This window comes from Carassius gibelio, chromosome A3, assembly GCF_023724105.1.
Source record: "Carassius gibelio isolate Cgi1373 ecotype wild population from Czech Republic chromosome A3, carGib1.2-hapl.c, whole genome shotgun sequence".
Classification (NCBI taxonomy): domain Eukaryota; kingdom Metazoa; phylum Chordata; class Actinopteri; order Cypriniformes; family Cyprinidae; genus Carassius; species Carassius gibelio.
The window spans coordinates 32,667,853-32,694,869 of NC_068373.1; the positions used below are offsets into that span (position 1 = coordinate 32,667,853).

The following is a 27,017-nucleotide window of genomic DNA, read 5'->3' on the forward strand; positions in this document are numbered from 1 at the left end:
AGTCAATCATCAATCAATCAATCATCAATCAATTAATCTCTAAGAAACTGATGAAGCTTCTCAAACTGCTGTTTAATCTGACGCTCTGTGTGCTCAGCTTGAGACTGAAATCAAACCACATTCACTTCAGTTGCCTTCATCATCAACACAATCACATAATTTACTTCATCACAACTTCTCTATACACCTGGGCTCGTCAACCATTACTCCTTCGAGGACAGCCAGAAACCTAGGAGTTGTGATGGATCATCAGTTTAGCTTCACAGACCACATTGCTACAACGACCCGGTCCTGCAGGTGTGCCTTATACAACATTAGGAAGATTAGACCCTTCCTGTCAGAGCAAGCAACCCATCTTCTTGTCCAAGCTCTTGTTCTATCCAGACTGGACTATTGTAATGCTCTCCTGGCTCTTCCTGCATGTACTGTCAAGCCTCTGCAAATGATCCAGAATGCAGCAGCGAGGGTTGTCTTCAATGAGCCAAAAAAAGCTCACGTTACTCCTCTCCTCATCAGGTTACACTGGCTACCAGTAGCTGCTCGCATCAAATTCAAGATACTGATGCTTGCCTACAAGACGACCACTGGCACGGCACCAACTTACCTAAACTCACTGGTTAAATCCTATGTGCCCTCCAGAAGTTTGTGCTCTGCAAGTGAACAACGCCTTGTGGTGCCATCCCAAAGAAATTCAAAATCACTCTCACAGACCTTTTCCTGGAATGTGCCCAGCTGGTGGAATGACCTCCCAATCTCAAGTCTTTACTCATTTTCAAGAAACATCTAAAGAGCCATCTTTTTCGCCAGCACTTAACCAACTAATACTAGCACTTTTCCTTTTCTTGTCTTTTCATAAAATAAAAAAAACCTGGCTGTGCGTTCTATACTAGACTAACTGAGACTTGTCATGGCACTTGTATTCTGTTGTTGTTCTCTTGTTGACCTGACTGCTTCTGTTGTTCTCATTTGTAAGTCGCTTTGGATAAAAGCATCTGCTAAATGATTAAATGTAAATGTAACTCAGAGACAGACATATAACGATCAAGATCTAGTGATCTACAGCTGTGATGAAAATGACTCTGGACTCCGTTTCCTCACCTTGATGTGTTCAGCTGTTTTCTCAAACTCTTCGTTCATTTCTTCATCGTGTTCCAGTTTCTTCTGTAATGATTTCAGTTCTGTATTCAGCTCCTCATAGAACTGAACAAAAATAGATAAAACACCAGATTACAGAGATGAGAAGAAGAGAGCAAACAGTGATATAGTCATATAATGCAGTGCAGAAGTGTCTGCACCATCCTGATTTCTTCTATATTTAATTTAATTTATTATTATTATGAACTAAACTGATTCAGGAATTAAAACCTGCCATAAAACAAATGAAACCTGATTGAAGACAGTTTGTAAATGATATTTAGTGAAGCAAAACAGTAGTCCAATATCTATTGAGGCTGTGTGAAAATGTGTTTGCCTCCGTAGTTATAAATTCCTCAAATCTGTGAAACTGCATTGATAATGTGATTCAGCTGAACTAACCACAAGCAGCTCTGATCACTGCAGTCCTCTTCAATCAAATCATCTCATCAATGTGACTCATTTATTTCTCCTTATATGATGAAACCACTTTACGCTGGACCTGAATGTGTCGTGTTTCGGTGAGTTAACACACACCACACACACCGGCTGTTAGTCCTTCTTCAGAAGAGTTTGAGTTTCTCACTGTGTAAATTGCAGATCTCCTCAGATCCTGATGAACGAACCTCATTCCTCTCCTTCAGGAAGAAGACTCTCGTAGTTCATAAGTGACTTCAAATGCCCCTTCGGTTCACAGGAAAATGTATGCTGTGTCCCTCTTCACCAGCTTATATATGCCCTTAAATTATGTACTCTATTTGTGAATAATAAGTAGATACTTTTGAGTATGCAGCAGAACAGTAGTCTGGGATCTATCTCTGGGATGAATTACTTCCTCATAACTGTGTCTTTAACAGATGCTCTGTTGCTTAGTTACAAGCATCCTGTCACTGCTTTAACTGTCCTGTCAATCATCTGTCACAGATAACATCATCCATATGTTGTTTAATTTAATGTCAAACTGTACTGGAGAGCAGTGTCAGGAACTCTGCTCATATGTTTACATGATGCATTCAGAAGTTAATGACCAAACGTGTCATTATAACGTGCACAGTGTTGCTGCAGATGAAATATAATGTGGACAACATTAAATGAGTGTATTTTCATCAGATGAGAAATGATTATTTCTCCCAGGGTGTATGTGAGGTAAGTTACACGCTGAAGTCTCTGGTGAATCAGTAGGTCACAGACTCAGATGTGTGCTCATGTTTCTGACGATGATCTGAGGAAAATCAAGCTGCTTTCATCGACTCATCACAGATCCACTATTATATGACAAATATCTTACACAGCTATAGGTTTGATTGACAGGTTTATTGTTCTGAAGCTTTCTTGAGCTATTAAAAGCAGACATTTCCATACCCAAAATTTTTTTTCTTTTTTAATCCTGATTTGATTGTATTTGATGTAATAAAAATGTATTTGAAAACCTGTTTTAGTGTCTGACGCTGTTCCAGAATGTGTGGACACGGCTGACTCTTGTTGTGAAGAAACCAGGCCTTGATCATTTAAACATCAATCAGTCTCAGATTTCTGAAGTGAACTGCGTGAGAAAGTGGTGGCTCAGATGCTAATGGTGTTTTTGAATCTTTTCAGTCAGGATTTCTCATTGCACTGAATCTGCTTTTCTTCATGTGTTTAATGTCATTCTTCTGTCTATGGATTCAGGGTTAATGCACATCTTGATTCCTCTCCAAGATCTGCATTTGACACAGTCCTAAAGTAATGTGCACAAGTCCCACAGCTCATTTGAGAGTGTTTCTTATGTCCAGTAGATGATATTCTAGCCCTGTTTAACTTCAGAATCACAATCAAACCGGGTTATAATGAACAGAAACACCAGATGGAGCAGATCAACATTAGCTGAAGCAGTTCAATTATTACCTTTATTCATACATGAGGGTAAACAGATAAATGTGTTCCCGTTTGGAAATACTATAATAATAATGAAAGCATCTAACTATACAAGTGTATGTCGTGACACTTTAAACCATTAATGGGTTGACCTGTAATCAATGCTGGATCAGGTTGAAAGTATTTAAAAATGTAATATAATCTAATTACAAGTTACTACCCAACACAACAAATTACAAGAAGTTTGAACTATGGTACATTTTTATAATGAATCAATTAAGCAGACTCAAGTCTATTTGATGATGGCATCACTGTTAATCTATTTATGGTGCATCCAAATCCAAATCCATACAAATTGCATATTACAGTGACAAATCTGCCTGTTTTCCTTGTTTTCTGCAGTAAATATTCAATGTTCTGTCATCTGTAAATTTTGGTTTGACACAGAAGATCCATTTCTTCATCTTCCATTACTGTGTAACATGTCAGATATTTTTAAAAGCTGAGGAAAAGTATTACTAATATTTTGCGCTTTGCACTCACTTTTTGCATTCAGTTTATTACAGGTTTTTGATTAGAAAGATTTAATAAAAAAAATTGAAATGAATCAGAAGAGAATGAAAAACAATGGGAAGGCCTCAAACATGCAAATGTGTAACTTCTGCATGTTGTAGAGGAAATAAAGCAATTGTCCTGTTGCAAGTATGTCGTTACTTCTTATGTAATACCTTTGAGTTGTAACCAAATACAATCGCTAATGGTATTGTTTGGTTTATTAAGAAAGACACCATGCATTATTGGATTTGCTTTATATTTGTTTTATTGAGAAAGTGGATTCAGTAAAACACCACAGTTGTTGTTTTAAGCATTTATTATGAAAATGTTTCTAACATGTATGAGCAAGAGCACAGCTAGAGAGGACACGTGTGTTAGCTAGAGCTGTGAAGAGAAAAGAAGCTGGGCATTACCTCATCAGGTGTGTTTCAGATGAAGCGTAATACAGTAGAGCAAAGCATCCAATAGAAAGAATCTGACAAGTAAAAGTAGGGAAAAGAAGAAAGGAGATGAGCAGCCAGGATTTACAACAGTCACAATGAGAGAGTTGTAGAAGTTAGAGCTTGAATCACTGTTTATACCATGAATAGAACAAAACATAGTGACAGTCACTTAAATCTGAACTCATGCAGTATTTACAAAGACTGAGTGTAAAGAATATTGTATATATAAAATAAAATAGTTAAAACAGAAAAGAGAAAATGTATCAAGTTAAACATTAAACCCAAATAAAGACAAACATAAGGAAAATGGAAAATGTTAATGAAAGTGGGACAAGAAAGTTGTTCTGAACAGAAATCTATAAATTACTAAAAGATGAAGTTAGGTACAGAGAGTTGTGCAGTTTGAAAAAGGATTTAAAAGTTAAACACATTTTAGTACAGAAAGATGACAATTAAAGACTAATAAACAAATGAGAATGAGAATACAATTTATAAAAGGTAGACTAATGAGATTACTAAACAGGAGAATGAGAATAAGAGACGTTTTATAATGAAAAAGCCTAAGAGTGCAGAAAAACAGAGAAAAACAGAGACATTAAGATTCATGATAACTCCATCAGACACTAGGAGTCAGAAACTCAGCGAGAGAAGGATAAAGAACAGAAAAACATGAAGAGATCATATTACAAAATAAAAAGAGTTCCTGGTGCAGTTTTTGACCTGCTAGGAGAACAAGCATTAGAAGAAATAGAGAATACATGTGAACAGCTAGAAGAGTCCAGGATCAGCTTTATAACACATGCTTACAGAGCAGTTTAATCACTGATAAATCAATGATTTTGTCTTTAAAATGTAACTGGTGTAAGACAGAAGTGAAACAACAGTAATGCAGATTGCGTTCAGAGTAAATGTATGTGAATCACTGTGCTTAACAATATACAGTTCTCACACTGAAGAACATGTTTCACAACCACAAAAAAAATAAAAAACTCTTAACAAATGTCTTCTATAGGATAAATAAAATATTTATTCAATGTTTACAATAGGTAAAGGCATTGTGTCACTAAATACAGCTCCATCAGAATATGACTCAATCTGTAATTCAGAGGAAGTGAACAAACACAGGAAGAGCTGATAGTGTTTAAAGAAAGAGTTGAGATCATATACTGAAGAGAAAGACTGAGAGACAGAGAGAATGTCTGATAATAATCATCTGTGTCTGCTGGGACTGATCTTTCTCTCTTCACTTCTCACAGGTGAACACACTTCTACACGCTCTTTAAATTCCTGTGAAAGAGTTCAGTCTACATCTGCATACAATAACATTTCATTTATTAATATATAACAGAATGATCAGATGTTCTTGTGTTTCAGGTGTCAGTGGAGTGGATGATGCTCATGTGTTCATCAGTTCTGGTGAAGATGTCCGTCTGCCGTGTAATAATGCTCTTCAGGACTGTACATCAACTGTATGGAATTATAATAACAGACTTTCAGCAGCAGTTCAACTGATTAAATTAGGGAAAAATAATAAAGACATAGAGAGACATGAGAGACTGAGTCTGGGGTCTGACTGCTCTCTGAACATCAGAAACATCTCAACAGAAGATTATGGATCTTACATCTGCAGACAATATGTGAATTACAGACAACAAGGACCTGATGCTGGTGTTTCTCTGCATGTTCTTCATGGTAGCTTTATGATTGTGTGGTCAATTTAAAAAGGGTAAATTATTGATTTAATCTCTGATGATGATTGAAGAGTGTGTGATGTGTGTGTTATTCTGTGTTTCAGTCTCATCCTCACAGACTGAGATCAGTTCAGGTCTCTCTGTGACTCTCTTCTGTCGGCTGTATTCATATCCTCGAGTATCTTGTGATGATTGGATCCGTTCTGAGAGAATTGATCTGTTCTGGGTGAATCAGGCTGGTGTTAAATCAGACTCCAGATATCAGATATCATCCTCATCAGATCCCTGTATCATCTCTCTGAATAAAACACTCCTGAATGAAGATCACAACAGAGAGTGGAGATGTGAAGTTACTCACAGAGATCAAGTCAAGACCTCAGTCACATACACTGTCAAGAGTTCAGGTGAGAAAACATCTCATCAATCTGTCTGTTAGATGTGCTAACATAATACTAATACAGTTGTCATAATCTATAGTTGTCATAATCTAAGCTGAACTAATATTGACCCTTCACAGCTGAAGCTGGTTCAACAACATCAGTGATTCCAGTCCACAGCACACACTCTCAGGATCCTTCAACTACAAACACACACACAATTAAAGGTACATCATCACTGTCTTCATCACACCAGTGCTTTACAGCGGCTCTCAGATACTGTTTTCTTCTTAAATCAGTCTCTAGATATAATGAATTCCTCTCTGAAGACATTAAGAGATGGAGTAAAAGGAATCACTAACTGTTCACTATCAGTTTGAGAAATGGTTTATTTGCTGGTTCATTCCGAGCTCAAAAGAGTGTGAGAGACATTAACACACTGATGCTGTCAGACAATTTGATTTTGTGCCTACAGTGAGATTGTGTCAGGAGCTAACTTAAAAAATTCTACAGTAAAAGTAAAGACGTTTGTGTTCATAGTCAATGAGCAAACACACTACAGCATTTTTAAATGATTCCAGAAATGTACCTTTGTATATCTGCTAAATTCTGCTGATCTTTACATTACCGTTTTTGGTCCCACTTTATATTGTTCCTATTACCTGTGTACTTACATAGTAACTAGATGTTTATATATTATGTAACCAAAATGTAAGTACACATTGGTGCATAGTATCTACAGCTTGTGCACCAATTCCAACTCAAAATCCAACTCCTACCACTTTACATATCCCCAAACCTACCCATCTCCTCCCTCTGGATCCTACTTCACCCCTAAACCTACCCATCTCCTCACCCTGGATCATACTTTACCCCTAAACCTACCCATCTCCTCCCCCTGGATCCTTCTTCACCCCTAAACCTACCCATCACCTCCCCCTGGATCCTACTTTACCCCTGAACCTACCCATTTCCTCCTCTTGGATCCTAATTCACCCCTGAACCAACCCATCTCCTCCCCCTGGATCCTATTTCACCCCTGAATCTACCCATCTCCTCCCCCTGGATCATACTTCACCCCTGAACCTACCCATTTCCTCCTCTTGGATCCTACTTCACCCCTGAACCTACCCATCTCCTACCCCTGGATCCTACTTCACCGCTGAACCTACAAATTTCCTCCTCTTGGATCCTACTTCACCCCTGAACCTACCCATTTCCTCCTCTTGGATCCTAATTCACCCCTGAACCAACCCATCTCCTCCCCATGGATCATACTTCACCCTTGAAACTACCCATCTCCTCCCCCAGGATCCTACTTCACCCCTGAACCTACAAATTTCCTCCTCTTGGATCCTACTTCACCCCTGAACCAACCCATCTCCTCCCCCTGGATCATACTTCACCCCTGAACCAACCCATCTCCTCCCCCTGGATCATACTTCACCCCTGAACATACCCATTTCCTCCTCTTGGATCCTACTTCACCCCTGAACCTACCCATCTCCACCGCCTGGATCCTAATTCACCCCTGAACCAACCCATCTCCTCCCCCTGGATCATACTTCACCCCTGAACCAACCCATCTCCTCCGCCTGGATCATACTTCACCCCTGAACCTACCCATTTCCTCCTCTTGGATGCTACTTCACCCCTGAACCTACCCATCTCCACCGCCTGGATCCTAATTCACCCCTGAACCAACCCATCTCCTCCCCCTGGATCATACTTCACCCCTGAACCAACCCATCTCCTCCCCCTGGATCATACTTCACCCCTGAACCAACCCATCTCCTCCCCCTGGATCATACTTCACCCCTGAACCTACCTATTTCCTCCTCTTGGATCCTACTTCACCCCTGAACCAACCCATCTCCTCCCCCTGGATCATACTTCACCCCTGAACCAACCCATCTCCTCCCCCTGGATCATACTTCACCCCTGAACCTACCCATTTCCTCCTCTTGGATCCTACTTCACCCCTGAACCTACCCATCTCCTACCCCTGGATCCTACTTCACCGCTGAACCTACCAATCTCCTCCCCTTGGATCCTACTTCACCCCTGAACCTACCCATCTCCTCCCCTTGGATCCTACTTCACCCCTGAACCTACCCATCTTCTCCCCTTGGATCCTACTTCACCCCTAAACCTACCCATCTTCTCCCCTTGGACCCTACTTCACCCCTAAACCTACCCATCTCCTCCGCCTGGATCATACTTCACCCCTAAACCTACCCATCTCCTACCCCTGGATCCTACTTCAACCCTGAACCTACCCATCTCCTACCCCTGGATCCTACTTCACCGCTGAACCTACCAATCTCCTCCCCTTGGATCCTACTTATCCCTGAACCTACCCATCTCCTCCCCTTGGATCCTACTTCACCCCTGAAACTACCCATCTCCTCCCCTTGGATCCTACTTCACCCCTAAACCTACCCATCTTCTCCCCTTGGACCCTACTTCACCCCTAAACCTACCCATCTCCTCCGCCTGGATCATACTTCACCCCTAAACCTACCCATCTCCTCCCCTTGGATCCTACTTCATCCCTAAACCTAACCACCCCCCACCCCCCTGGATCCTACTTCACCCCTGAACCTACCCCCCCCCCCCCCAAGCCATCATGTCTAATCTGGGTTCAGAGATTATCTCTGCTCTACTGAGTCCCACACACAGCAGAAACATGTTTCCAAAATTCAACTGTGAGATCTCCGCTCTGAAAACACTACTGTCTCAATATTGTAAGAACAAATATTATTTCCAATAAATCATCAGCATCTAAATCTCTGTAATTCTCAATAAGATCTTCATCTGACAGACATAAAGTCAGTCTGGTCAGTAATGAGTGAAGCTGGTGAAGCTATCTGTGGAGATGTTTAATCAGATTTTGAGATTTTTTTACGTCTTTTATTTTCAGTTGATTTCATATAAGGTTATATCTGGGAGTCAAGTTAAACAAATTATATTTTCCTTATAAATAAGGAAGAAGCCCCTTTTTGTCAGAAACTTTTTGTCACCCCAATCATCACCTGCACCTTACTTACATCAAGCATAATGGCAATCACTGGAGTACTGATCACCTGCACCTGCACCCAGTAATCACTCACCAGGTTAAAGACACCTCGAACTCAGTACTCCGGTGTCCAGTCTACCATCTAACCCTCCAAAGCTCTGGGATTGATTTCATTCATGCTCATCATATCATTGTCAGTCCTCTCACTTGTAAATAAACCATTTACTTGCACTAAACCCTCTGCCTCCATAGTGGTTCATGACAGAAGACCAGACCTACAAAATTCAACCATAAGGATCCCTAGTCACCCACACCTGTCGATCTGTTGCAGGAACCTGGGCTACCTCCTCCGGTCAGCATTCAGTGCTTCATCCATTCCTGATTCAATTCAATTAAATTCAAGTTTATTTGTATAGCGCTTTTTACAAATCAAATCGTTACAAAGCAACTTTACAGAAAATTATGTTTCTACAATATTTAGTAGTAGCTAGTAGTTTGTGCACATTTGACAGGATTTTAGAAAAAATAAAAATAATAATAATAATACAAGACGTAGTCAGCTAGACGATGAACTATCAATATTATTAATTAAGTTTTTATATGATTCAGTCACACATTTAGTAATAATTGTTAGTTCTGTTTTTTGATTCAGGGTTAGCATCATCTGAGGTCCTCTGAGGGTCAGCATCATCTCTCACATTACACTCTCCGGTCAGTTCTGCCATCAACATTGTATCTTCCTTTTCCAGTTCTCTGTTCTCCAGGGTGTCAAGTGGCTTCCACCCTTGTCGAGAGCCCTGAGCGTGATGTTGCTCCAATGATCCCACCTGATTATGTGGCATTCCAGGATGTGTTCATCAAGCAGGCAGCCACCCACTTACCACCTCACAGGCCATGAGACTGTGCCATCGACCTGCTGCCTGATGCTAAACTCAATAAGGGTGGAGTATATCCACTGTCCATCCCGGAGTGCAAGTCTATAAAGGATTACATCAAGGAGGCCCTCAGGCAAGAAATCATCCAAACATCCAGCTCACCGGCTGCTTCGTGGGCAAGAATGATGGAGGCTTGAGGCCTCGCAATCTACAATATATCTGTGAAGCCCTTAGACTGAATCCTCGGCAAACTTGTTGGGCCCTGTTCTTCACCAGATTTAATTTCACAATCTCTTAACACCCTGGAACCCGCAAGTGCAAGGCAATCCCTTCTGGGCTCAGTTCACAGTATACTGGGCTCTGGACATCCAGCCAGCCAAAGGACCCTTGAGGTACTCCAAGATCGATACTGGTGGCCCAGTATGTCCAGGGATGTCCGCAGTTGCTCAGTCTGTGGCATGTCTTCCACTCCACATCACGTTTCCTAGATGGCGCCGATCAGTGTTGTGGCTTGCCGTCGCTCCTCTATGCTTTTTAGTTTGTTTGTTTTTTATGTCTTCTTAAATGTTTTATTTTGTCCTTGCCAGTCACTGTGGGTTTACGACTATACTACCCTGTTTCAGATTCGTTCGCATGTTGAGGACTTGTCGATAAGCAGTGCAAACAAGTGGGCCTTTTCCTATCACACGCTGCCATCGTATTTACAGCGTCCTTTGGATGGATGTACGTGCTGCAGGAAAAAGCGGCGCCGACGACGAGGGAGACGTGCAGGTGCTCACGTGAAGCAGAGATTCTTGCATAGGTCTTTTTCTGTTGTGCAGTTTGCAACAGTTGACGGCATTATGGATTGTGCTGTGGATCTTCGGGGTTGGCGGTGTTCTCATTTGTTGCCAGTGTATCCGGATGGAGGTTCGTCAGTGCTGCGGTTTTATCAGGATGCAAAGCTTTCATCACATGTCAGAGGTGCAGATTTGAGTAACTTGATCGGTCTTAAGAAGGTAAAGTCGGGCCTTACTACAGCGGCCCCCATAGTTGGACAGACTTTACAGATGTCGCTTGTAAATGCGCGCTCGATTTCAAACAAGACATTCATCTTAAATTATTTTATATTGCATAATGTCTTGGACTTCCTATTTATAACAGAGACATGGATAAATCGGGATGAGTGTAGTCCTTGTGAGGAAATTTGTCCACCTGACTTTATGTTAATTGATACCCCGAGACTGATGGGTCGTGGGGGGGGGTTAGCTACTGTTTGTAAGCGGCAGTATAAATGTCATCGATTATCGACCGCTTGTTACTCGAGCTTTGAGGTTCAGTTATTAATACTTGAGTTTGTTTTGGGAGTTGTTGTTTATCGACCTCCAAAGTATAGTCAAGTTTTTATTCAGGAATTTTCTGAGTTCTTATCCACTATTTTATTATTGTCTGATCATATTTTACTTGTTGGGGATTTTAACATTCATATTTGCTGCCCTGGGAAGCCTTTGGAGAAGGAGTTTTCTGATCTGATGGACTCATTTAATTTTATACAACATGTATTCGGTCCCACACATGAAAAGGGACATACTTTGGACCTTGTTTTTTCTTTAGGTCTGTCTATCTGTGATGTTGTTGTTAATGATGCCTGTATTTCAGATCATTTGCCTGTTACTTTTAATGTAAATGTGCAAATTGAGAGGGTGGAGCATCAGTCTTCTTATATATGCTCCCGTACAATCACTCAGTCTACACCTCAGGCATTTGGTGATATTTTTATTACTCTTTCTGATGTATCATGGCTTGAGTCTGTAGCTATTACGGCAGATCCAGATGAGTTACTTATGGCTTTTAATACTGTGTGTTCTGGAGTTTTAGACTCTATTGCTCCTTATAAGAGCAAGCATAGTAAGTTTAATCATCAGCCGTGGTTAAATGATCAAACTCGGGATCTTAGACAGCAGTGTAGGCGAGCAGAACGGACTTGGAAAAAGGATAAACTTATGATCTCACAACAGATTTTACGTGATTTACGTATGCGATATCAGAAGGCTGTAAAGGATGCTAAAACAGCCTTTTTTTTCTAAAATTATATCACAGCATTCAAAATCACCTAAAATTTTGTTTCAATCTATTAATAGATTTTTAAACTCAAATACTGTCTCAATACCACCATCCACTGAGTGTTGTGAGAAGTTTTTAAATGTCTTTTTAGACAAAGTTAATACAATTAGATCTGGTTTTCATGACTGGAATGGCTTGACAGGAGACATTTTAAAAAACGTCAGCACGTTTGATAAATTTGATTTGGTTTCAGTTAAGGATATTAGTCTTATTATTGGTAAGTTGAAACGCCCTGCTGCTAATTGGGATGTTTTGCCTTTTGATTTGTTGGCTGCGACATTCGATTATACTGGCCCTTGTATTACTGCTATTGTTAATTGCAGTCTTTATACAGGCACTTTTCCTTTAAGTTTTAAGCAGGCGGTTATTCAGCCCCTTCTTAAAAAGACTACTCTTGACCCGTTGGATTTTAATAATTATCGGCCAATTTCAAAGCTGCCTTATATCTCAAAAATTTTGGAAAAGGTAGTTTTATCTCAGTTAAACTCTTTTTTGGCTAAAAACGAGGTGTTAGATGTCTTTCAGTCTGGTTTTCGGGCAGGACATACTGAATCAGCTTTATTGCGAGTCTCAAATGAGTTATTACTTATTGCAGACTCGGGAAATACTGGGGCTTTAATTATGTTGGATCTTAGTGCAGCTTTTGATCTAATTGATCACGATATCCTTATTAGTCGTTTGGAACACGTTGTAGGGTTGAGAGGGACGGTTTTAAAATGGTTTTCCTCATATTTAAGGGGACGTTCAATTTCTGTGAGGGTTGGGGATTTTTCCTCCAGGTCAGTTTCTCTGGATTGTGGAGTACCTCAGGGTTCAATTCTGGGACCTCTTCTCTTTTCTCTGTTTTTGCTTCCTCTAGGCCAAATTTTTAAGAAATATGGTATATCTTATCACCTATATGCCGATGACATTCAGATTTATTTACCGATTGGAGCTGGAGGATCAAGCCCTAATTTATCGCTGGTTGCTTGTTTAAAGGAGGTGACCAGTTGGTTACAACAAAACTGCTTGCAGTTAAATGCCAGCAAGTCTGAAGTCATGGTGTTTGGGATGAAAAAGGATGACAGTGGTTTAGCCGATTTTCTAGGTATATGGGAAACATAAGTTCAGCCTAAAATAAGAAATTTAGGTGTAATTTTTTACTCTGCTCTTATGTTTGACCATCAGGTTAAAAATGTGGTAAAAAATTGTTTTTATCAGTTAAGGACTATTGCGAAAATGAAATCTTTTTTGTCTGTTCCTGATCTGGAAACAGTGATTCACGCATTCATCTCTACACGTTTGGATTACTGTAATGCTCTATATGTAGGAATCAGTCAATCTCTCATATCAAGATTGCAGCTGGTTCAAAACGCTGCAGCGAGGCTCTTGACTGGTATTAAGAAAAGGGAGCATATTACACCTGTTCTGGAAAGGCTTCATTGGCTCCCTGTGAAATATCGTATACAGTATAAGGTTTTGTTATATGTTTTTAAAGCTGTTCACGAGTTGGCTCCGGAATATATTAAGGATTTGGTGCTTATGAATTCTGGTAGATCTCAAAGGTCCTTTAATTGTTTACTGCTCGTTGTTCCAAGAACTCGTCTTAAAACTAAAGGGGATCGAGCTTTCTCAGTCGTTGGACCTAGGCTGTGGAATGCTCTTCCTCCTGATATAAGATCTGCACCGTCAGTTGATGTTTTTAAAACTCGTGTGAAAACGTATTTGTATTCTGTTTCTTTTAATTCTTGACTTTGTCATTCTATATTTTGTTTTTTTTTTTGCAGTTTCCTTGCTTTTAGATGTACAGTCCTTTGGTCTACCTTGTAGTTGAAGGGGCTATATAAATAAATGAGACTTGAGACTTGAGACTTGAGACATCAGCTCCTGGCAGCAAATTGGTACCCCTACCTGTTCCTCGAAGACCCTGATCCCATCTGGGAATTGACTTGATCACTGACCTGTCCAACTCTGAAGGTAACATATGCATCTTGGTTGTTGTGGATAGATTCTCAAAAGCCTGCGAATGAATCCCTACCAGGATTACCAACTGCCCTCGAAACTGCCGAACATCTCTACAATCATGTCTTCCGCATCTTTGGCCTTCCAGAAGATATTGTGTCAGACCAGGATCCACAATTCATATCCTGGGTATGGAAAGCCTTCCAACTCCTAGAAGTTATGGTCAACTTATCTTCTGGGTACCATCCGCAGACTAACAGCCAGACTGAGCGAAAGATCCAAGAACTCGGATGGTACCTCTGGGCATACTGCCAAGATGACCAGGATAGATGGAACCGTTTCTTTCCCTGGAATGAGTAAGCACAGAACTCACTTTGAGGTACCACTGGCCTCGCACCTTTCTAGTGCATGCTCGGTTACCAACCCCCTTTGTTCTATTGGACAGGTGAAACTTTGGATGTTCCAGCTTTGGACTACTGGTTTAGAGTGAGCGAGAGACTGTGGTACTCCGCTCACTTCCACCTTCTGTGCACCATACGGAGACACAAGGCCTTTACTGATGTTCGATGTGCTGCCACTCCAGTTTACCATCCAGTGGATAATGTCTGGTTGACAACAATGGATCTGCATCTCCGTCACATTGACCCGTTTACGGTCGAGAGGCATATCAATGATGTCACCTATAGGCTCCAATTACCACCCCAGGTACCGCATTCCCCATTTATTCCACATATCACTCACATATCACAAAACCCTCCACTGCAGGAGCCCCGGACCTCAGAAACCCTCTCCTCTGCAAATCCTAGAACAGCCATCCATCTAACAAATGAAGGAAATCCTTAACTCGTGGCAACAGGGTGCCCAGTTGGAATACCTTGTTGACTGGGACGGGTACAGGCCAGTGGAAAGTTCCTGGGTGGCCAGGGGTGACATTCTAGACCCCGTGCTTCTTGAAGAGTTTCATCGACATCCTGATCATCCCGCACCCAGAGGCCGTGGTCACCCTCATCAATGCATCAGGGTTTCAGGAGCCGCCCCTGGAGGAGGGGGTAATGTCAGGAACTCTCCATCACAGCCACCCCAATCATCACCGTTCCCAATAACAGGGGTACTGATCAACTGGACTCAGTAATTACTCACCAGGATAAAGGCATCTTGAACTCGGTACTCTGGTGTCCGGTCTACAGTTTACTACCTGCACTGGTGGGCGACCATGCACTCCTAACCTGTTCTTTCTGTGCCCTTAGATCACCCAAGATTCCCTGTTGATGTTTCCCCCGTTTAACCCTCCAGAGCTCTGGGATTGATTCCATTCATGCTCATCATATCATTGTCACTCATCTCACTTGTAAATAAACTGTTTTGTAGAATCTATCAGTCATATGTGTGTGAGAGAGAAATTGGTGTTACATTTTGCTGTCTAAAAAATAAAATAAAATAAATAAAAACACCAAAAAACACTTTTTTCTCAACTCTGGGGGAAAAAACGTATGAACATCTCAGTATAAATTACTTTTCAAGGCGCTGGCCTTGTGTGCAGCTCCAGAGTATCCAGATTCTCATTGAGACGTGCTTCTTGATCATTTGAGGAGTCTTGGAGTACGAGCAGAAGAAGAGTGTCTTGTTGTCTCTTCTAGGAGTGCATATAGTTCACACAAGTCTGGCACATATTTATCATGTTTGTGATGAGTATTAAGATGTTTTGTTTCTATGTTCATTATGTTTGAACTGAACTAACAGACATGATCACAGATCTGGCAGAAACTGAAATCTGTAGTTCTGCTGGATCATTATTCAGATGTACCCCATTTCAGTAATGCTGAAACATTCAATCTGAAGAACTGATCATCATTTTTTTTCTTTTGATTTCATTCACAAAGTCTTCATTCTGTTCATTTGTCCATCTTTCCTGCAGTGATTTTGATTATTGTTGAGTTTGCAGTGTTTGCTGCTCCTACTGTGATTCTTCTTCAGATCATCTGTGCAAGAAGAGCTGGTGAGTTTTTCAGATGGTTCACATTGATCTGCAACAATCTTCACTCATGAGAGCTCAGCTTTTGTGTTCAATTATTTTGCAGAGAGGAGGGACTCGCAGCAGCCAGAGGAAATAGAGATTAATACAATAATAGAATAAAATACTCTACAAACAACAGGCCAGATTATTGCAAGATATATCTTCATCTATATGAATTTATGGATATTTGCATACAGTTTTGAAGGATATTTTCCAGTGTTCCATACTGTACTGAATACATAAATATAATATTAAATCCTTACTTATGAAAATTATATGAATGATTTCTTTCCACCTACATCATGCTGCAACATGTTTTTATGTCAGGCCTGCACAAATGTAGATTCAGGATGTGTTCTTTAAATATTTGCTGAATACTTATTTGTGTCTTTTTTTTACAGTTTAAAAGTTTCAAATGAGTGTTTTTACATATTTCTTGGCTGAATAACTTTAGCTGTAATAAGCTTTTTTACTGCAAGCTATTAGATGAGAGAGGATCCAGGGTCCACCTTTATTTATATAGCGCTTTAGACAAAATACATTGCATCAAAGCAACTGAACAACATTCATTAGGAAAACAGTGTCTCAATAATGCAGAATGATAGTTAAAGGCAGTTCATCATTGAATTCAGTTATGTCATCTCTGTTCAGTTAAATAGTGTCTGTGCATTTATTTGCAATCAAGTCAATGATATCGCTGTAGATGAAGTGACCCCAACTAAGCAAGCCAGAGGCGACAGCGGCAAGGAACCGAAACTCCATCGGTGACAGAATGGAGAAAAAAACCTTGGGAGAAACCAGGCTCAGTTGGGGGGTCAGTTCTCCTCTGACCAGACGAAACCAGTAGTTCAATTCCAGGCTGCAGCAAAGTCAGATTGTGCAGAAGAATCATCTGTTTCCTGTGGTCTTGTCCTGGTGCTCCTCTGAGACAAGGTCTTTACAGGGGATCTGTATCTGGGGCTCTAGTTGTCCTGGTCTCCGCTGTCTTTCAGGGCAGTAGAGGTCCTTTCTAGGTGCTGATCCACCATCTGGTCTGGATACGTCCTGGATCCGGGTGACTGCAGTGACCCTCTGATCTGGACACAGACTGGATCTGGTGGCTACGGTGACCTCGGAACAAGAGAGAAACAGACAAATATTAGCGTAGATGCCATTCTTCTAATGATGTAGCAAGTACATTGGGTGTTATGTGAAGTGTTTCCGGTTCCGGTTTACCTAATTAATGCAGCCTAAAAATCCTTTAACGGATTTGGATATTAAAAGCATATTAGTATGTTATGTGTATGCCAGGTTAAAGAGATGGGTCTTTAATCTAGATTTAAACTGCAAGAGTGTGTCTGCCTCCCGAACAATGTTAGGTAGGTTATTCCAGAGTTTAGGCGCCAAATAGGAAAAGGATCTGCTGCCCGCAGTTGATTTTGATATTCTAGGTATTATCAAAATTGAAAAAAAAAAAACTCTGTTTTTTTCCAAATTTAGCAGTAAGAAATTACTCGTCATCCAGTTTTTTATATCGACTATGCATTACATTAGTTTTTCAAATTGGTGTGTTTCACCGGGCCGCGAAGAAATATAGAGCTGAGTATCATCAGCATAACAGTGAAAGCTAACACCATGTTTCCTGATGATATCTCCCAAGGGTAACATATAAAGCGTGAAGAGCAGCGGCCCTAGTACTGAGCCTTGAGGTACTCCATACTGCACTTGTGATCGATATGATACATCTTCATTCACTGCTACGAACTGACGGCGGTCATATAAGTACGATTTAAACCTATTCTAATACACTTCCATTAATGCCAACAAAGTGTTCAAGTCTATGCAAAAGAATGCTGTGGTCAATTGTGTCAAACGCAGCACTAAGATCCAATAAAACTAATAGAGAGATACACCCACGATCAGATGATAAGAGCAGATCATTTGTAACTCTAAGGAGCGCAGTATCAGTACTATGATACGGTCTAAATCCTGACTGGAAATCCTCACATATACCATTTTTAAAGCGTGAAGAGCAGCGGCCCTGGGTGGGTTATTTAAAAAAAAAAAGATTAATGACAGCTGCTTGGACACCTGTTTAGGGGTGTTTAAAGAGGAATTTGTGATGTATTTGGAGACGTTAAAAGGAATGAAAAGTCCCAAAGCAAGATTTTTGTATTCTTCTTTAGAGGACTTTGGTTTCTTAATGTGAAAATCTGTTACTACCCTATTTTTTCTTTATCTTTATCTTTATATATTTTTTTTTTCTTCAGTGTTGTTTTATTTGATTTATTTTACATTTATTTAGTTTTATGATGTACGGAGGGTAATCTCAGACCATATTTGTAAATTTACCTGAAATGTATGCCTTTGTGTTAATGTTCAAAGCATTGAATAAAAATATGAAAAATGAATAAAAAACACCCACTAACATTTCCCCCTAACACCTCCCTAATAACGGAGGCCGCAGAGATTTAAATGTATGTTAAAAGATTTAAACAAATTAACGTTTTTAATAAAAACACATCAGTTCTTATTTGATGAAAACATTCTACCTGGTTTTATCATTAGACTGATGTTTTTACTTTAAAATTAGGTTAACGTATACAATTTTTCTTTTTTAAAAGTCCTTGTTGGAAAAAAGTGCTTTATTTTATTTTAATAAGCCACTCACACTTACTTTAGTAGCCTTACTCCTTTAATATGTATTTTATGTTGTTAATATTAACTTCTGGCTTTGCTATATCTATTAAAACGTGTATAGGCACACACAAATCTAACGGGGAATGAAATGCTTTGAAAAATCTTTGATTTTCTTGACATAAGACTTGTTATCAATTGAAATATACGTAGAATGTCTAAACTTTTACAACATTACACATTGCTATATAAGTTTAAACCCATATTAAACAGGAAGGAATGTGATAAGTCAAGATGGAATTTGAACTTTGGTTTAATAGTTTTAAAGATTATCTAAATGTGTAAATTGTCCTATAGGTGGTGTGTGTGTCTGAGTGAGAAACAATGGGTGTGTGTATTTGATGGCCTGAGGTGTGTGACTGCATGAAGTCTTCAGGAAGGACTAAAAGTTCACATTATTGTGAATATACAGGATTGAGTCAAGTCACTTTAGACTCTGTCATTCTCCTTTTTCCTGGCCAGAATGCCAGCTCATTTGTCCATTTGCATGTTGAATGCTGATGCTGTATTTTTCTAGTTAAACTCTACTGGGGTCTATTTCAGAAAGCGGGTTTTGATGGAAACTCCAGAAAAGAGAAACTCGGGGTTATTGGTTACAATAAAAAACTAAACTAAACCTCTCGGTAAATTACTAAAGTTACCCTGTGAACCTGACCTGGTCTGGAGCAGGATTTCTTCAGTTTCTTTCAGTCTCATCCACTTCATTCATTCAATCGTTCGTTCGTTCATTCGTTTGTTCGTTCGTTAGTTCATTTGTTCATTCATTCAGTCATTCATTCATTCATTCATTCGTTCATTCATTCATTCGTTCAAGCTGCAAAAATGCTTTTATTGCCATATTTCAAGTTCAAATATTTAAAAACTTTATATACAACACTTAGTAAACATAGAGGCTACAGTAATTCATGGGGAGTTAAAGTCACATCAGGAGAGGATTATATTCTGTTTTATTTCATTTATTGATTTTTGCCATATCCACATGCATATGTATTTGAGCGGCATCATCTTGATAACATGCTGTGATCTCTGGAAGTTACCTAGAAACTGGAATTTCCTTCAGTATTTCTGTGTGGATGTGATGATGACACACATCTTCAGAAAAGGAAGCTGATTACTGTGTTGAATGAAGGGATGACAGATGGAAGGCAGTTTGAGATATATATGCTGTGATGACCTGCACAGCTGTTAAATAAACTCATTATTCACCATTTATTTTGTCATCTTTAATTACTAGAAATAGCCTACACAACCACATGTCACCATGACAGCTACGTAGGCTACTAATCAAATTATTGAAACAAAGATTAGAGTCTCATAAATGAAATAAAAGTTAACACATCAAAGAGTGAAAGCTACATTGGTCTGGTCAGCACTGGTTACTCTCTCGTTTGCTCTGATGTGAGTGTGTAATCAATCAGATCATCAGATCAGATGATTTATCATGTTACACAAACTATTGATTTTACACTGTTACAGTTAATTTGTGTTACTGTTACCGTCGATGAAAAGCACTGGAAGAGAAAAGTTCAAACACCAGGATATACAGTAAACACACAGTGGAATATACGGTCAGTTACTGTAAATAATGAATTAAATCAGTCATTCATTCAGTATCCTCTGACACATTTCTGTTATAGAAGTTTCTGAGTTTTCTGACAAAAGACAGTCGACTCTCAGTTCTGCACAAAGACATGGCTACAAATCAGTTCATCATTAACGAGTTTGAGTGTGTACAACATGTGTTACTGTATTTACTGTACATAGAATAAAGAAAGTTCTCTCATCTGAAGTGCTGTAATGATATTGTGTGTGTGTTGTGTGAGGTGTATTGAAAACCTGTAGATGAGTCTCAGGGTCAGTCCATGCAGAAGAACCTGCTCAACTATAGTGCTTTGGTAGAGTTTGAATTATTAATCATGTAAGCATTAAAAATACAGATTAGTAGTATTGTAGAATGTAATTTAACCAAATTCCCTGATTATGTAATCCAGATCAATGAGCCGCCACTACTAGCACTAACTTACCTTACCCACCGCCCAAAAAACTGCTCTAGAACAAAGATTTAAGAAGATTAAAGATTTAAGAAGATTACCCATCCAAAACTGTTTAGATCTTATGTTTAGCTACATTATAAGGCAGATTCGCGGAGGACTGGGTGTTGGTAAAGCTAACGTTAAACGGGAACAGCTGATGCATGCTGGAGCTAACCTCAACATCTCCGAAAGCACTTGAGACATTTTTTAAAATAGGTGCTATCTTAATAAATAAACGGCATATTTTAATTTGATAAAACTACATTTTCATCCAAAAATATTTTTTAGATGCAGTGACACATAAAAAAGTCATATTTGTGTTATTTGTGTGTGCGTGGAGTATCAGGCTGGTTGCTGTAGAATGTATCCCAAAGAGTCATTCTGAACTAGAGCATATTATAATCTATATAGAGCGAAAATAACTATTCATTGTAATAAATTGTGCTCTATTAAATGAAATATTAGTTACTGTGAACGTTGAATGATGAGATCTCCGGGACTGGAATGAAAAAGTCTTCAGTTCCCACCGTGAAACTGACTGGAAACTCCTTATGCGCGTGAAAATGTGCATTTGTGCGCATGCACACAGAAACAACTTAATATTTCAAACTGAATTTAATTAATTCACATGGCTTCGTATTTATGTATGTATGTAATTAGTATAAATCTAATTAATATTTATTAATTGAAATCAAAAACTAAATTTTAATGGATTAAACTAGCAAAATTGAATTACGCTTAATTTAATTGGGGCCATAATCATCTTTGTCAGTGCATGTAATCAGTTACTATCCAGCACTGCCTGTAGTTAAAGCCTCAACTCATGCCACGATCACTAGAACTATAGGACATTATTACAATGAATCAAGTAAAACAGACACAGGTGTGTTTGATGAGGGCATCACGGTAATGTGTCTGTATTCATGAACATCCAAATCCATCCAAACTGTGCATTTCAGTGATATTTTGGTGGTCTAAAGCAAGTTTATATTATGGTCAAATATGTAGGCCAAGGGAGTTTCTCGTCTTGTTTTATGTGGTTAATATCATTTAGTGCTCTGCTTTCTGTAAGTGTCTTTTGGAAACAGGGTTTTGTTGCTTTAATCATTGTGCAGTTCAGACAAAGACGGACAGATCCTGCTCAAACACATCAAAAGCTGGTATCAGTGTGTGTTGTGGTTTGATGTTTGTGTGTGGGCCAGATTCGGCCCCTATTTGACAAATCAGCTTAAGTGTGAGTCCGGGCTTGTTCTGTGTGGGCCATAGTCTTGGCTCATTGTCTGCTATATTAAGCTTGATACTGTCACACTTGTAAATGACATAGAAAGTGTCTCTTTGTCCCACTATCACATGCAGATGGTCCTCCAGCTGGATCTGTCTGTGAGCTCAGTACTCCAGCTACATGACTTCAGATCACAGGATTCTGGTGGCTGAAGCACATATCTCCACACATGGACATACAGTTCAAAGCATATCTCTGAAGATAACATGGGATGACTGCGGGGGTTTGGTTTCAGGCGTGAAGCGGCCCACCGAGGTGGTATATCAGCACATCTGATGTCCCTTCTGTCCTGGAGAGTTGGAGAAAGTCTAGTTCTGTGAACACAGATACAGAACACTTCTTCAAGGTCCAGTGCTCAGACTCGTGCTTTATCAGGTACTTCTGAAACATCAGAGAGAAATCAACACTATATCTGACCTCATTCTTTGATATGCAGGGACAGAGAACAAAGTAAACGTTGATGTAGATGAGGGCCCTGAGGATCTTGGGAGGCCGCAGGAGTGAATATGTGTTTAGCACATGGAGGAAACTCTGGGAAAACAAGGAGAGAGCACATGGAGGAAACTCTGGGAAAACAAGGAGAGAGCACATGGAGGAAACAGAACCCAACCTTTCAGATTTCAGAAACCCATAACTTTATTCAGGTAAGGCTTTGTGAAAATAAATACTGCACCTTGTTCATGTCATCTAGTGTTTACCTTACAGATGTCAGATTTATAAAGAATAAGAATGATCATCTGCTGCGGTCAGAAGAAAGAGTGATCATCAGAGCTGCAGGTCTGAAAGAGACTGGTGTGTGTGTGTGTGTGTGTGTGTGTGTGTGTGTGTGTGTGTGTGTGTGTGCAGTAGAGGCGTGTTTCTTGTGTGTCTGAACATGTTCAGTGTTGGTCGATCAGGCTCCTCCTCGTCGGTAACAAACTGAAAGTATCTAAACGCTGCTTCTGTCTGTTGAGCAAATCCTCGACGTGTGTCATTTAAAGAGCGTGGTTAATAATGTTTTATGCTGGATTTATTCTTCTGATCTTTCACTAAAGATGACGGAGAGACCTGCAGGTATGAAATATCTTCACTCAGACTCAGAGACTGTTGATGTTCTTGCAAAACTGTGTGTGTGTGTGTGTGTCTGTGTGTGTGCGTGTGTTTCAAATCATTTGTGGCCTATAATATTAAAATAAATATATGTAACATCATTAATGGCTGATATGATCTAACATTGGACAAAATTAGTCCTCTATTTGTAAATTAACATGAACCAAGTTGATTGAATGAAAACTATATTAATTTATTCATGTAGACAAGCTTGGTTTAAAGAGTTGCAAATCACAAAATCATAATCCCATTATACATTTAATCATTTAAATAATAATCCTATGCACTTAAAAACTACAGAATCAAATTAAATCTGAGTCGAATCGTTCTGAATGAACAGAAATCACTCCTGAATCAAACTGAAAACCAAATCAAATCGATTCACAGTCTCCCTAAAGATCCAGACTTTTATCTCCGAGACTTTATTTCAGTAAAGACAGATTTAGATTCTGATTAATTCTGTCTTGCTTTAAGATTCATTTACAGCTGAGCAGATATATTTTCACATTCTTTGTGAAACAAGGTATATTTGATCTTTTCGTACTCTTGACCTCCACTGAGAAGAACAACATGACGTCTTGTATCATATTTTTATGTGATGTATGTCAGTGATCTTCTCCAGTCCAGATGATGCAGTGATCCGGATTCTTCTGATGGGCAGAAACACTTGTGGGAAAAGCTCGTCTGGGAACTTGATCCTGGGAGAAAAGAGGTTTAAAAGGCATGAGTCTGAAGTGTGTGAGGGTCAGACTCAGATCAGAGGGAAGCAGGTCTCTGTGATTGATTGTCCAGATCTACTGGATCCAGATCTGAATGAAGAGCAGCTGGAGAAGATGAAAGAGCAGCTGCTCTCTGGATGTTCAGCAGGTCTCAGTTCAGTTCTGCTCACCGTTCCTCTGGAGAAACCTCTGCAAAATGAGCAACAGATCCTGGATTATATTGAGTGTTTGTTTGGTCCTGAAGTTCAGAAGTACATCATGATTCTGTTCACACATGGAGATGATCTGGAGGATCTGGATCAGACCACTGATGAACATCTGAAACCCAAAGATCATGAGGATCTGCAGCGACTCGTGACTGAATGTGGAGGAAAGTCTCACTGTTTCAGTAAGATGAAGAAAGTGAAGGCTCAAGTTGAAGATCTGCTGCAGAAGATTGAAGGAATGATGACGGAGAACGGAGGGAGATTCTTCATCAAACAGATGAAGAGGAGTAACAGCAAAGACGCTCGTTTGTCATTTGTAAGTTGTCTTGTATGTTGTTGCCATCATAAATGACATGAATGATAAAAACATGAGATGGATTGGCTGTTCAAGATGAAGACACTGGTATGTGACGCTGAAGATGATTTGATATTGCTTTTGTAGTTTCAGAGAGGAAAGAGCAGATCTGGGAAAAGTGTTGATGAAGACATCATGGTCTGCAGAAACATGTCTGAATCTTTAACAACCGTATGATTCAGAAACCAGCGAGAGGAACACGATCTCCGAGATCCACACACAGCGCTTCTTTACAGCTGTTTGTGAGGAAGAACAAATGCAAAAAACCTACATTGCTAATATTTGACCATTTCAGTATTAGACTTTGTTGAATCCACGTATAAGCTCAATATTTCTGATCATTGTCCCGTCAGGAGAGCTCAGTAAACTCATGTTTCTCCTGACAGATTCAGTGCTTTAGCAGATCTGATGATGTTTCACACTGACACTCCATCACTTGTTCAGAGTATAATTATGAGAATAAATCTCTGTTTGCATCGCTGCACGCTGTGTGCCAGAATAATTCATCAAGATTTCTTTTGTGTGTCAGTGCTTCCTCCAAACACATTTCCTCAGTCTAATTTACTGCAACAACACCTTATTTCATCTTCAGTATTTCAGCGAAACTACCGTTATTTGTGAATGTTTTCTTTAGTACAGATATTCACTTTTTAAGTCAGGTTCAGAAACTTTAGTTTGGTCTAAATTAAAACCATGAAGTAAATCTGATCATCTCTTGACTAACTTTTCTTTGTGTTACTCCTGACTCAAATTAACTGTTGATCAGATAGATTAATAAATGGCTGGTTATTGATGATGGTGTGGTCTACTGTGGTAAAACATTGTGAAATAAACTTTATAATACAACTGAGATATTGTCACTTCACACAGATGTGGTGAAAGTCTTTTGCGTTTTATTAATTGTATTAATCAGTTTAGCAGCCTTGTGTTTCAGCTGATTATATATTGTATCACAGTGATTGCAGATTTCTGCTCTTTTTATTTTCAAAGCATTGTTTGTGATTATAATGCATCAGCTGATATACTAAAATAAAATGTTTGTAATGATTATAAATATCCTGTGATGATGTAAGGGTGAGAAGGTTGCTCAGTGTCTTCTGCAGGAACTCAGATGTTGTTTCTCAGATCTTCTGCTTCTCCTTTTATACAGAAGCTGTCTTTAGTGAACACAGCTATGATTCACATAATCAGTTCAATTAAAATAAATGACAAAGCATTTTAATTTCCTGTTTAAAACACACCATGGAGTCAGAGACGATGTGAAACAGTGATCCAGTCTCTGGGATGATGAATGAAGGTTGATGGATGTTGAGAGTCCTGCAGGTGGCGCTAGATCTACATCTTTGCAGATTACTAGTCTCAGGATGAATCGAGTTTATGAAACAAACTCTAGCAATGTTTCTCTGTGTGTGTCTGTTGTGTCCGTGTGGTGGACTGAGGGTGAGCAGAGACTGACAGGATACAGCGGCAGAAGATGAACGATGACTGAGAAGAGGAAGAGGAAGAGGAGGAGGGAGGCTGAGTGGTTGATCGCGATAATCACACACACACACGGACACACACACACACTCTCTCTCTCTCTCTCTCTCTCTCTCTCTCTCTCTCACACACACACACACACACACACACATGTTTGTTTTTGTGTAAAGTGTGTTCATCCCATAGGTGTAATGGTTTTTATAATGTAGAAACTGTATATTCTATGTCCCTTCACCAACCCTACACCTAACCCTAACCCTCACAGGAAACTTTGTGCATTTTTACTTTCTCAAAAAAACTCATTCTGTATGATTTATAAGTGTTTTGAAAAATGGGGACATGGGTTATGTCCTCATAAGTCACCCTCTGCTTACTCACACTGCTTACTCTGATTGTGGCCGGTTTTTCTGTCACGGGTGCGTGTGCAATACAAAGCACACGGTGAAGAAGAAGAATCCACAAAGACCTTTACTGATAATTCTGAAGAGAAGTACAAACCACATTCAAAAATCAATAACCAGCACCAGACTGAACAGAACAGGGAGTACTTATACAGAAACTAATAGAGGGAACTAATGAGATCATTAACAAACACAGGTGAACAGAATTAATTAATCAGACGCTGGGGGAAACTAGGGGCAAGTTGAAGCTCAAACCGGTGTGCTACAGTTTCTGGTTTGATTGACATGTTTCCTGGTAACGGTGTGTAACGGGGTTTGAGATGTTTTCTCTTGTTTGGTGTCAAACCAGCGGTATTAAAGAGACAGGTCACAATGTATTTAACATCAAAATAAATTCACAAGAGCAAGTATATTGTTTGCACATATTCATGTACATTAAAGGCAAAATGACTGAAATAATAAGAGCACAAGTACAGATCTGGAACTTCTTTAAGTCTGTCTAAATACATTTAATAAATGCAATGTCTTCTGGTCCATATCATTTCCTCAGGAAGGTGTGCTTAATACTGATTAATGCAACATAAAAATACTATCGTAACACCTAGCCAGCAGAGGGAGCCCTCGTCTGAGTACTGACTGTGTTCCGCTCTCTCTGCTTCTCTGGTTACTTCCTGTTTGTGAAGTGTTTAGCAGGGCCAGGCTAACAGACCAGTGTGAAGTATTGCCTGTCTTCTGACATTACTGAGCGTTCTTATTCCACTGTTTTAACTG

The 27,017-nt window shown here is 39.5% G+C and overlaps 2 protein-coding genes across 8 annotated transcripts in view; both read left to right on the top strand.

Annotated features, from left to right (window-relative positions):
• The window catches only part of LOC127956263 (uncharacterized), a 142,401-nt gene that overhangs the window by 98,785 nt on the left and 16,599 nt on the right, over positions 1–27,017 (top strand). The window contains exons 1-3 of one of the 7 annotated variants that reach the window (XM_052554113.1): positions 5,094–5,242; positions 5,361–5,678; positions 5,782–6,081. The exons of 3 other annotated variants lie outside the window; for them this stretch is intronic. In XM_052554113.1, coding sequence (XP_052410073.1) covers positions 5,182–5,242; positions 5,361–5,678; positions 5,782–6,081 — 679 coding nt within the window. In that variant the 5' untranslated portion in view covers positions 5,094–5,181. Of the gene's footprint in view, positions 1–5,093; positions 5,243–5,360; positions 5,679–5,781; positions 6,082–27,017 lie in introns of those variants that run through there. 3 more of the 7 variants (XM_052554136.1, XM_052554105.1, XM_052554121.1) reach the window with 3 other exon arrangements.
• Positions 23,674–24,875, top strand: LOC127956406 (uncharacterized). Its single transcript, XM_052554269.1, has 2 exons — positions 23,674–24,327; positions 24,454–24,875. The coding sequence occupies exons 1-2, from the start codon at positions 23,689–23,691 to the stop codon at positions 24,541–24,543; spliced, it is 729 nt and encodes a 242-aa protein (XP_052410229.1). The 5' UTR covers positions 23,674–23,688; the 3' UTR covers positions 24,544–24,875.

What these genes read in the sequence shown, in the direction of transcription:
- LOC127956406 (XM_052554269.1), top strand. Translation starts at nt 23,689, where the DNA reads ATGTCAGTGATCTTCTCCAGTCCAGATGATGCAGTGATCCGGATTCTT. An exon ending in AAGACGCTCGTTTGTCATTT is followed by an intron (nt 24,328 to 24,453) that starts GTAAGTTGTCTT and finishes TTGCTTTTGTAG; the next exon opens with TTTCAGAGAGGAAAGAGCAG.